At 40.0% G+C, this 11,918-nt stretch overlaps 3 protein-coding genes across 4 annotated transcripts; 2 read left to right on the forward strand and 1 right to left on the reverse strand.

The window, feature by feature from the left end:
* The first annotated feature begins 1,210 nt into the window (after positions 1-1,210).
* Positions 1,211-4,514, forward strand: LOC117930400 (altered inheritance of mitochondria protein 32). Its single transcript, XM_034851043.1, has 5 exons — positions 1,211-1,594; positions 1,726-1,811; positions 2,323-2,628; positions 2,717-2,800; positions 3,953-4,514. The coding sequence occupies exons 1-5, from the start codon at positions 1,217-1,219 to the stop codon at positions 4,296-4,298; spliced, it is 1,200 nt and encodes a 399-aa protein (XP_034706934.1). The 5' UTR covers positions 1,211-1,216; the 3' UTR covers positions 4,299-4,514.
* Positions 4,515-5,115: 601 nt separating this feature from the next.
* Positions 5,116-6,654, reverse strand: LOC117930402 (U-box domain-containing protein 6). Its single transcript, XM_034851044.1, has 2 exons — positions 6,439-6,654; positions 5,116-6,174 (listed from the first exon to the last, which is right to left on the reverse strand). The coding sequence occupies exons 1-2, from the start codon at positions 6,651-6,653 to the stop codon at positions 5,373-5,375; spliced, it is 1,017 nt and encodes a 338-aa protein (XP_034706935.1). The 5' UTR covers position 6,654; the 3' UTR covers positions 5,116-5,372.
* On the forward strand, positions 6,619-10,883 carry LOC117930399 (transmembrane protein 245-like). Of its 2 annotated transcripts, none has more exons than XM_034851042.1 (2): positions 6,619-9,599; positions 10,536-10,883. In XM_034851042.1, exons 1-2 carry the CDS (start codon positions 7,674-7,676, stop codon positions 10,650-10,652), a joined length of 2,043 nt encoding a protein of 680 aa, XP_034706933.1. In that variant the 5' UTR covers positions 6,619-7,673; the 3' UTR covers positions 10,653-10,883. The 2 variants fall into 2 exon arrangements, with proteins under 2 accessions (XP_034706933.1, XP_034706932.1); XM_034851041.1 differs by lacking the exon at positions 10,536-10,883 and having other exon boundaries at positions 6,619-6,816; positions 6,917-10,125.
* The last annotated feature ends 1,035 nt before the right edge of the window (positions 10,884-11,918 follow it).

Raw genomic sequence — 11,918 nt, forward strand, 5'->3', positions numbered from 1 at the left:
TTCCTCCTATCAAAGAAGAACATAAAATCCGTTTTCACCTGATTGAAACATTTTTAATTTGAATATTTTTGTTAATAGTGTCTCTATAAAAAATGTTTCTGAGGAGAATAAGCAACAAGTTCTTTTATTTAAGTCTTAAGGCAAGTTGCCTTAATACTAAAAATATTTTTAAAGTTGTTTTTTTTTTTTAATTTGTCATTTTTAAGACAATTTTGTCCTTATGAAAAGGTGAATTTTTTTATCATATTGAAAAAAATTGTTTTTCTTCTTTCTCCTTTCAACCCTTGACTTTGCTGTAACACCCAAATCCATTTTTTAACACAACATTAAACCAAATTTATTTTTAAAAATGAATTAAATTTACATAAGATTGAAATGGAAACAAATTATCATTCTAATCTTACATTTCCTATATATATATATCCAAATACAAAAATTGAAATTACCAAACTTATTCTTATTGAAAGGGAATAGAAATAAACATAAAATATTGATTCTGTTCCGATCTAACAAACACACCCCAAAAACAATTGATTTATCTCTTGGGTCTTGAAATAAACACAAGTTTTCGAGTTCCAAATGAAAGCCCAACCTACTCAAGGGCCCAATCCATCTATTTGATTGATTCAAACGAGGAAGCGTGGGTCTAATTTATGCGCCTTTAAATTTCCGCTTAAGGCTACAAGCAATCTTTAAACGAGGAAACAAATTTATGTTCGTAAGAGATTACGTCAGCAACCGCAACATGGGACACGCCACATGCTAAGGCTACTCGCCCGCGTCTTTTTAATTCTTATACTCGCTCACTCTTTGATGCCATTTTTTTTGTGCACAATAACCAATCATTAACGGGTCAAGAAAATAGTGATCAAGTCACTGCTTCGTTAGGTGTATTAATCTCAAGGCCCATTTAGAATTAAGTATACCGCCAAACTTTCCAGTCTCAACAACTTTCTATCACGTGGTCTCTGTTACCCTACCATTTCCCGTATCTTGCACCGGTTTTGGACCTTATACCTCACGCGCTCCCAGTTCCTCCACCTCCTGACGTGCAAGTCACGGATTCTTTTGCGTGATTTCAATTCAATTATTGATTAAAAAATACCCTTATTTTAACGGAGGAACATAACAGCGCGTGTTGGCAAACGCTTTCTGCGCTCATATGATTGTTGAATGGTATTGAAAATCTTGATCGGTTGAGCAGGAGACAAAAGGTATGCGCATTGGGCACCGTAGGGGCACTCTGATTTTTGTCGCGCAACATTATTTCTCCTTCACATCTCTGCAGCCGAGACTCCATCGATTCGGCTCTCATTTCCCTCTCAAAACCCTAGTTTTCTCCATGGCCGAAGCTGTAGACAATCCCTCGTCCTTCTCCGGCGAGTCTGATGAGGACTTCAAGTATGGCTTCCAGCGAGAGGAAATGTACAAAGCCTCCATCGCCGGCACTGTCGATGCTTACGACCGCCACGTGTTTCTCTGCTTCAAGAGCCCCGAGGATTGGCTTCCTCGCGTCGAGGGCTCTGATTCCGATCTGCTTCCGAAGCTTTTCTCCTCGGCTCTCAAGTCTCGCAAGAATGACATTGCTGTCAAGGTCGGTTTCATATGAAGAACTCTGGTCGGTTGGTTAATTCTTGTGTTTCTTTCTGCGATGTATGTGTTGAGTTTGGATCTGATGAGTTTTGTTGAATCGTTGCTTTTGCCTTTTTCTTTTGTTTTGGACAGACCAAGTTCACGATATGCGAGGGACGCGATGGGACTGAGTTTTCGGATGGAGATGTTCTGATTTTCCCGGAAATGATCAAATACAAGTAAATTTACTAGAATTTGTGTTTTATTCCTTGAAACTTTCTTTCTATGTTGAGTATGAAAATATGCTGATTCTCCTTGAAAGTCGGTAGAACTAGTGAAATGCTTCCATTAGTAGGGCTTTATTTTTTTTAATTTTTCTTTGGTGGGCTTGGGGTATTATAATTTTCATGATCTTATAGTCGTGGAACCAGTAGGCATGAACCCATGTTTGATCCGATCAGCCTAAATTCTTAAATTAATTAAACAGTTAATCAATATATTAAGAATTCCAATTCCAATTGCTCGACGTGAAAAACCATCCACAAACATGCCCATTTAATCTAACCAAGCTAATGTACTAACAGATTAGATGTGGAAAAAAAAAACGAAATTACAGGAATAGTGGCAATGTGCTGTAGTTTACTCCAGGTTGTTACCTTTGTCTTGTAGATGGTTAGATATTAGGGTTTCGGTTGTTGAAATTAGCATTTTCATTGACTCTGGAATTTTTTGTGCATTTCTTGAATGAAGGAGTTTGAAAGATTCAGATGTGGATAGTTTTGTTGATGATGTGATTGTGAATGGGAAACCCTGGGCCTCTGGAATGCAAGAGGTGTTGACTGGTTCCCACATATTTGTGTGTGCTCATGGTAGCCGGGATAAGAGATGTGGTGTTTGTGGACCAGTACTCATTCAAAAGCTCAAAGAGGAGATTGACTTGCGAGGGCTGGGGGATCAAGTTTTTGTAACCCCTTGTTCTCATGTTGGGGGCCACAAATATGCTGGAAACTTGATAATTTACAGTCCAAATCCAGAGGGAAAAATTATGGGCCATTGGTATGATACAAATGTTAATTGCATTCCAATATGAAAAACTGATTTAATTGGATCACTAGTAGCAGTAAATAGTTTTCTTCTTTTACAGGTATGGTTATGTGACTCCAAATGATGTTCCTGAATTGCTTGATCAGCACATTGGGAAGGGGGAGATCATAGAACGAATTTGGAGGTTTGTATCTTTGTGTTATGCATAGGCTCTCTTCATGTACATTTTCTTTTGAATGATTTGTTGATACTTTTATTAATGATAATATAGCAGTGGAATGATTCCTTGTGTCTGCTAAATGTGATGAACCTTGTTGATGTTTAATTGAGTATTTATGTGATGAAGCTTTTCACCAGGACATGATATATATATATATATGTGTGTGTGTGTGTGCGTGTGTGTGTGTGTGTGTTTTTATCTAAAATGCCCCCCTGATGAATGGTATGAGAATACATATTTGAGGAGTGCAATTTGTCAGTTATGTAATGAACATTCGCAATGTCGAGATAAATTGTGGGTGTATTACTCTCTCTCCTGAATCTTTTGATTGGAATTAATCTAGTTTATTTTGTTTACAACAGCTTTTGAAACGAGTCTAGCTGGATGCTTTTGTTAAATGTAATTGAAGATTTAAATATTCCTGTTTCAATGTTAAACTATGTCTTTTTATTTCTCTTTGTGCATGTATGTAGCTCAGTTTTCTCTTACTGAATTTGACATGTTAATCACTGGACTAACCCTATGTTTTGGTTTTAGAAAATTGAGAGGAAAAATAACGTAAAAAAAAAAAAGTGAAGGAAGATAAGTTTCTAACTAATTTTAATTATATTTGATTGTCTTTCATATTTTCATGGTAACCAAATATGAAAAAAATAATTTTTCTTAACATTTTGTTTTTCTTTTCTTAGTATTTTCCAGGAGCCAAACATAGCCTAGGGGATTTGTACTATGGGATGTGAGTGCAGAATTAAATGCTTTAATTTTATCTGCCTGGTGAAAAATGTTCCTCCGTAGACTGGGAAGTAACATGATTGTGAAATACAGAAGTGGAAACTTCCTTTTTTCTTCCTGAGAATTGGATTTATCCATGCACTTTCCTAGATGGGCAGCCACAGTGATCTTACTTATTACCATACAATTCTTCATTTTGTTTGATCCTTGTGTCTTTACCTTCAAGAAGTGATACATGAGTCTTTAGGTATTCCTGGTCATCTTTGCTCGTAAGAAATATACTCTTTTATCTTTTTCTTTACAGTTGCTATGTAGGATTAGTGCTTATCATTTCTCCCAGATTTTATCCCGAAGGAGCATATAATTAACAATAATCAACTGCAGGGGCCAAATGGGTTCATCTACTGAGGAAGGTGAGAAGGTGGATGAACAGAAGCTGCCAAATGGAAAAGATCAGAAGAGGAAAAAGAAGCATCAAGAAGACAGCCCCAGTCTGGGCAATAAAGAAAGTGTGGCAGGCTGTTGCCAGGGAGCTGATGGAGTGTCTTGTTGCAGAGATGCAACTTTGGTGGATAAGTGCACATCAGAGGAGCAAGGAAAGAAGGTATTGACCAAGCTTTCCCACTGGATGGGAACATGGGAACAAGCTGATGTGTTTGCCACCATTGCTGTAGTTGGAGCAGTGGCAACTGTTGCTGTGGCTTATAGCCTTTATAGGAGGTCAGGCTGAAAAATGGTATCCATTTTGTAGTTGTGTTTGCTTCTGGGTGTGTTATACCCTCGTTTTTTGTAGAGGAGAGATGAAATTACACTGATTGAATAATCCTCCATACACTACTTTAGAAGGAGAAAGATGATACTATGTTAGGATAAAGTCGATTTGAAAGATGAAGCATTTCCATTTCCCTGTGAGTTCTACTTAGGCATAACTTCAAATATTTTTCAATCTTTGTGTTTTCAATTACTGCCATAAATGCATTGGTCAGATTGTTTCTGATGTTGCTGATACTAAGTAGCTTCGTTGATAGAAATTTGAATGGGGGTACAATGTGGGGAACTACAATTGGATGACTTGCATCCTGGTTAACAGGGATATCTTTTTCATAAAAATCCGTTGCTCTTTAAGCGGGTTATGTGATAGAATTCATAGATCCTGCTGAACCTCAGGCATAATATAGGCATGAACATACTAGCATAATAAGAACAGCAAAGAAAAGCACTGGCAGCCAGGATGATGGTGATCGGTGGCATATATAAATCAAGAAGAGGCCATTTGTTCCTACACATGGGGGAAGAAGAAACTATTTACACGCTATCCACATCCACTAAAAAGCCAAGCTCAGCATGTGAGAGGAGGCAGCCCAGCCTCATTGCTGCAGAAAGTGCCCTCTCAGCCTTCTCTGTTGTTAAGCGTGCTGGACCATTAGGCTTTTATGCTTTGGGGCCCTCCAAAAATAAGAATCCCAAATGGGAGCTGATGCTTGTGATCTGTGATTGTCCTGAAATTTCTAATCATGGTCTATGTAGAGCTTTTTACACGGTGCAGGTCCAACCTCCTTTAATTTACTGAGAATTTCCAAGTGGCAGTGTGCTTCCCATTTTTTTCCATTACATGGACTGCCAATGAGGCAAATAACATCATATTACAATAAAAATGGACGCCTCATGGACTTGGCCAGATGTTAATGAAAAAGACAACTAGGGAAAGGAGCCGAAAACCAATCTTATATACAGAGAGAGTGAGGCTATAAGCTAGCTACCTACGCCAAAACTTGTATAATTTTGAAGAGCAGCAACTAAAGAATCATACATTGAGCTTGGCAATCATCTCCTCCACCATCCTCAATGCTGTCCCAGCAACTTCCTCTCCTTCTGCATCGATCTCTTTCATAATCTGCTCCAAATGCTCATTCTTCAATTGTTTCTTTCTTGAACCATAGTTTGGGCATTCCCTCAGAAGAAGCAACAAGTCTTGAGCCATGTCCTTAGCCCTCCATGTGCCGTGTACACTCAACTGAAGCAGCCCTGGCATGATTCCTTCCCTCAAAATCAATCCTCTGTATTTCTCTCTGCAGCTCTTGCATATGAGCAGCAGAATTCCCACAGCATGCTCTTGGCACTGTGGACTCCCCTCCTCCACTGTCTCAACCAGTGCCTGAATCGCACCACCCGTCCCAGCCACTTCCTCAACTGCAATCTCTGACCAGGAGGCCATCGTTTCTAGCAGCGATATCGCCTTCTGGACCAACTCCGATGATTTGTCACAACCACAGAGTAGTTGAAGCAGCGAAAACACAGCACCTGAAGACACAACTAATGGAATGATCTCATGGCAAGTTGAGAGGTTTTGGAATGTGGATATGGCATCGAGTTTGGCCTGCATACTCATGCTGCTACCATTGTTATCGCCTCCGGTGTTGTCTCCACTGAGCATTTCAACTAGAATTTGAATAGCCCCAGAAGCAGCAATCACTAGCTTGTTTGCTCTGCAAGAAGAGAGGATCAAGAGTGCAGCCATGGCGAGATCCATCAGCGCCTCACTTTGGCATTGGAGGAGGCTTAACAACACTGGTATGGCCCCAGCCTTTGCAATGCGAACTTTGTTCCTGCAGAGTCAGTTACTGTTACATATGAGAACAAAGCCTTCCTAGATGACAGAATAATGACTAATCAATCACAGAGACAATGTTTCATGGTACCAATTATTATAACAGTTCTTTTCAATCCAAAAAATGGTTCACGCAGAAACTTTTTTCCTTTTATCACAGGTAAGTATGGAATTTGGGATTTCAAGAAAACCCAGAACTCATCTAATCACCCCATTATCAATACTAAATTTGCAACGACAATGGACGAATCGGTGAACTAACCTTTCACTTCCAGAGGCGAGTCTGAGGAGAGCAAAGAGAGCAGCCTCAACAGCCTCAAAATCTTGAGAGTGAAGCATGGAAAGCAAAGGAGGAACCACTCCTCTCTCAGCCAACCTGTGCCTCTGCCTACCACTCAATCCACTCAGATCAGTGGCTGCTCTAATCTGAGTTTCTCTATCGCCATTCAGCAGAGCATCCACCACCTCCTCCTCCATTGAAGCTTTCTCTCTGTCTCTCTCTCCTCTCTCTTGTGATGAAGCAGTTAAACCATATGCTGATGACTTAAATATGCATTTGTCACGGGGCCTTTTGGGGTATGCATTGTTTCGGTTAGAAGCAACTTCCTATTCTCTGCAGCCTTTTTGAATGTCTGAATTGGTAATGAAATCAGATTCCTATTGATGAATCTTTAACTTTCCTTTTAAAGAAGCAAACGCCGTCAGCTTTATAGTAAGTTTTCACATTGTTTCACCCACAGATTTTCTTGGGGCAAACATAGCATATATCAGGAAACATTACCTTAAATGGTTGATTTCGGGATGGTTAATGTTGCCGATGAAGACAGTCCCATTACCCCTTTCGCTCACACACATGAGCTTGTGACATTAAACAATGTATAGAGTCTGGGGAAGCGTGGAGGTGATGATGGGTCAAATATAGGAAAAAATCCTCGGAGTGAGCGAACGGTTTTACAGGGCTTCATTATTCATTATCTTATGGAATCTATCCACTTTGCTTTCGCCGTTATACGGCGGCAAGATCTTTATGGAAAATGCTGCTCATATTTTGATCATCATGATTCATGTGGAGGAGGTGATTCCCATGCCACCCTCTGCTTTTCCTCCCTCTCCCTCCCTCTCCCTCTCCCTCTTTTTCTAAATGGCATATTTAGAAAAATGTTTAGATTGATGGATGTCAACTTTTAGTACGGAAACTCACTGTTGTTTGTTTGTGGTGGGTATTTTCAAAGGATTTAATTGGTTAAAAGGGGAATGAAATAATGACGTGTATTTATGGTTTTTTTTACCAAGGCAATAAGGCCAACCCAAGTTTGGATTCGATCACCAACAAAACCGTTTTGAGAAATACTTTGCTTGTTGCCAAAACACAAAAACAATAAAGTGTTTCCAAAAATTTCATTGGAGCACCGGATCTGTCTCCGAGTGGCGTAAATTCGTCGTTCCTAAATCACACTGAAAACAGAGTCAATCTTGACATGAAAACCCCCCACCAAAATGTCGGAGACGCATCCAAAATGTTCTCTGGAAACGAAACGACACCGTATCAGCAAAAGCGGAAAACACAGCGCGCCAGAACCAGAGCAAGAGGATGATTATGATGAAGGGGGGGAAGAAGAACAGCAACAGAATGAAAGGAGAAGGAGAAGAAGCAAAAGCAGAAGCCGAAGCGGAGGAGGAAAGACAAGGACGGCATCGTCCAAGGACCCTCAGGTGCGTCTGGCAATCTACGTGGCCATGTCGCATGCAGGGTTGGTTCTCTCTCTGGCTCTTCTCTTTGGGTTGGCGAAGCTTCTACAAGGCTACTGGCGCCCAATTCAATGGGCAATCCTCTGTTCCGTGCCCTTACGCGAGGTCCAGAGGGCCCTTGTGTCCTTCTGGTCTCACCCTCTCAATCTGGGCCTCTTCGAGACTTTCATGGCCATTCCCATTGCCGTCCTCCGCGCCACAACCGGCTCTCTCATCGACTCCCAGGCCGCCCTCCTTCGCCTCTTCCGTAACCGCTCCCCGCCTCGCCGCCGTAATGGGAAGGTCGGGTTCTTCAAGCTCATGGAATGGCTCGTCTCCTTCGGCCTCTTTGTCATTGTCCACGAACGCATTGGCCTAGCCTCTGTTCCTGCCATTGCCATACCTTGCTTTTTGGTGTACGTCACTGGTCGTGGAAATCTATTCACCTATGGAGTCGCTCGGACTCTCTCTTCAATTTCATCTGTTCGGCGCGGCAATAGAAGTTTTTCCAATGAAAATAGATCCATGTGGAGTAAAATCAGCCGGTATATTACTTCAAGAATGCGTGAGAAATTGAAGATAATTGCTGCAGTTGGACTCATCACCTTCATGATTATTGGGTCACTATTTGGACTTGTGTTGTTTTCTTATAAGATTGGGATTGAGGGGAAAGACGCAGTCATTTCGCTGAAGGCCCATTTGGAGGAAAGCAATTATGCGGAGAGAATTGGACTCAAAAGTTGGATGGATGAGAATCAAGTTCCAGAATTGATAGATACTTATACAGAAAAATTTTATGCAACAGTGTCCGAAAATATCGATTCTTTAGCTTCATATTACAATGTGACTGAGTTCGTTGATGGTGTGCGGCGTTTTATCATTAGACCTTTGAGGAGTCCCCATGGTTCTAGTGTTCCTGAAGAAGTTCGGTACGGGCCCTTGTCCGAGAAGCTGTCTTTAATTCAGTCAGGGGTATGGAACAGAGAGTGGAAAGTGATTTATAGGGATATCGATGGTGTGTTCAGGGAATTCGTGTCGGTGATTGCTTGGGAGGACTTGATGGAGAAGACGAAAGCATTTCTTCTTCAGAGTTTAGATGTCTCGAAACAGGTACTCGCTAGTGGTACTATGGTTTTAACTGGAGGTGCCAGCATGTTATTCTCAATGGCGGTTTTGATTGTTTCTGGGGCAGCAGAGTTGTTGAATTTCATTTCCCAGCTGATGGTGTTTCTCTGGCTTTTATATTATCTAATCACTACAGATTCTGGGGGTGTTATGGACCATGTTCTGGGTATGTTGCCTCTTTCAAAATCTACCCGGGATCGATGCGCCCAAGTTCTTGATAATGCTGTTAGTAGTGTTCTGTTGGCTTCTGCTAAGGTTGCATTGTTTCAAGGGTGTTTCACATATCTTTTGTTTAGATTCTACTGCATTCATTTCCTGTACATGTCTACCTTCCTTGCTGTTATGAGCTCGGTTTTGCCCATAACCCCTGCTTGGCTATCATCAATACCAGCAGCAGCACAGCTGGCTATGGAAGCAAAATATATTGAAGCTATTTCTTTGACAGCAATCCATCTCATACTTTTGGATTATGGCACAACTGCTATCCAAGATGAGATACCCGGGCAGAATGCATACTTGACAGGGCTTAGCATACTTGGTGGCATTGCTCTTTTCCCCTCTGTTTTGGAAGTAATCTCTCCACCCTATTGTGCTGTGCTTTGTACTTCTGTGATCCAAACTAAATACACTAATAATTTCCCATACAATTTGAATTGTTTCATTGCTTATAGGAAACCACATCCTTTGGGTGTGTGCTTGCATTTTATACCTTTCTTCAAAGAACCGTCACTGGCTCTGCTCTTAGTCTCTCCAAAGACTAATGGGCATTGGAATAAGGTGGATGATTAACCCTCAACTACTTTTTAGTGAAGTTAAATGTAAAATTTATTGTCAAATTTTAGTCCTTGATAACCACTGTATGCAATTGAAAATGTCGAAAAATTAGATGTCTAAGATTCACTGAACACGTAATAGTTGAGAATTAATGGGTGAGATACTGCCATGGGTGAGAAAGGTGCTGTTTTACCGAAGGATGATGCCATAGGTTGTTTGGCTTCATAAAAGCAATACCTTTCTTAAGGAGGTCTAGATGGAGGACATGGTTGTGGGGTAATATACAATATTTTGTGTCTGATCCATCAAAGCATGATCAATATTTACAGCTTTATAATGCCCACATTTGTATTTAGCATTCATCAATTTTCATCCCATATAATATAAAGTATAAACCTCTTGTCCTTCACAGTCTGAGATCAGCTTCTTGCAATGGGCAAACTGGGCTAGGGGGGTTACCTTTAAGTGTCATAGAATGAAATTATAGGATTTCATGTTTCAAAAAATAAAAAAAATCAACCTTTAATTGGATGCCTTTGACACTCACTTATCATGTATTTCCCTATGAAAATGCTCATAACCAATAAAATAAAATAAAACAAAAGCTTTTATATTTGCATGTTCTTTGAGACTGGGAATTATGTGCTTGCTCTTCAGGAACCTTCTTTTGCTTGAAGGGTTGAAGCTTGTGCACCATTTTCCATTGATGGGCTTTTTATGTTCCATTTACAGGGAGCAATCATGGGTCCTTTATTGATGACAGTGATGATCGCCTTGAAAAATTTATATGTGGAATTCGTCCTAGCCTCTGATCTGCCAACAAATCAATCTAGCAACCCAACTTTATGATGAAGAATTTGGTCTGTCTTGTATTTGTGGAAGAGTTCTTCTGGTTCCTTTTCTTGCATGTGATAGTTATTTGTTAATTTAGCTTATTATTTATGCTTTCTTTTTCATAGTCTTGACAGATCCAGCTTGACATTTCATTATTCTGTCATCTAAGCTTGTGATCTTTGCAATTGTTCTCAATCTGAGCCCTGCACACCATTACTTCTACACTGCTTTCCCTGTTATATTTTATTGTCTCTTTGGTTAATTTAATCAGTGCTTTGAGCTGTACGAGTGGCTTCTGCATGCATATCATGGGAAACATGGAGTTGAGGGTATAGCACAAAATGCACTTTTCTAGGTATCATGTAACATTTAATCTTCAACTTTGGGTAAAAAAATCTGAAGTATCATATGTTGTGCTTTTAACACACTTAGTAGCCGCTGATAGGCGATTGAAGAAAATAAATTTGTTTGGTTCTGTATCTGGATGCAAAAAAACACAATGAAGACAACTGAAACTTAATGTCAAGGAAAAAGCTTAAGCTTAAAAGCATGCTGTTGAAACCTATAGGAAAAACATAAAACAGAGAATGCACGATATATACCCTGTTGTTAAGCATAAGTGAAAGCTCCATTTCATTCTATGAGGACCGACTCTGCCCATGAAATTAACTATTTGCTGGATTTACGACTCTTATTCTGGTTATCCCTTTTAATGTCCAAGAACTTAGAGAAAATTGTGAGTTTCTGCACCAGAATATTTAGCCAAATGGCCCAAATCAGCAGCGAAAGGTATGATGCTATGGCAATTATCAATATTCCTGTATGGGGAACACTATTCTGTTTGGAGGTGACACGATGCCATAGGGTTAAAGCATGTGAATTTGATTTGAGATGCCAGGCTCAATAAACTGAAGTTGTAGAAAAGTTTTACCAAAGGCAAAACAGAGCTACATAACTACCAACCTTATACAAATCTGACAGAAAGCATCTTGATTCCATTAGATAAGCATGTGATTGACTTTTATTTACTTATAATATTCATTATCGTACATCTCATGCTACACAACTCAGAATACTCGAATACTCGAATCTGTAGCTGCAATGTCACCTTCCCTGGCGAACTTTACTCTTCTTCATCAAACACTTGTGGTGAAGTATAAAGGAATTACTTGGGGACACAGGATGACCTTCCACCACTTGGATATGATGGTTACAAATAATGGCTGTTGCAACTATTTTCATTTGAAAGAAAGTCATCTTCTTGCTGAAGCAATTTCTTGG

Source organism: Vitis riparia, chromosome 14, assembly GCF_004353265.1.
Source record: "Vitis riparia cultivar Riparia Gloire de Montpellier isolate 1030 chromosome 14, EGFV_Vit.rip_1.0, whole genome shotgun sequence".
Classification (NCBI taxonomy): domain Eukaryota; kingdom Viridiplantae; phylum Streptophyta; class Magnoliopsida; order Vitales; family Vitaceae; genus Vitis; species Vitis riparia.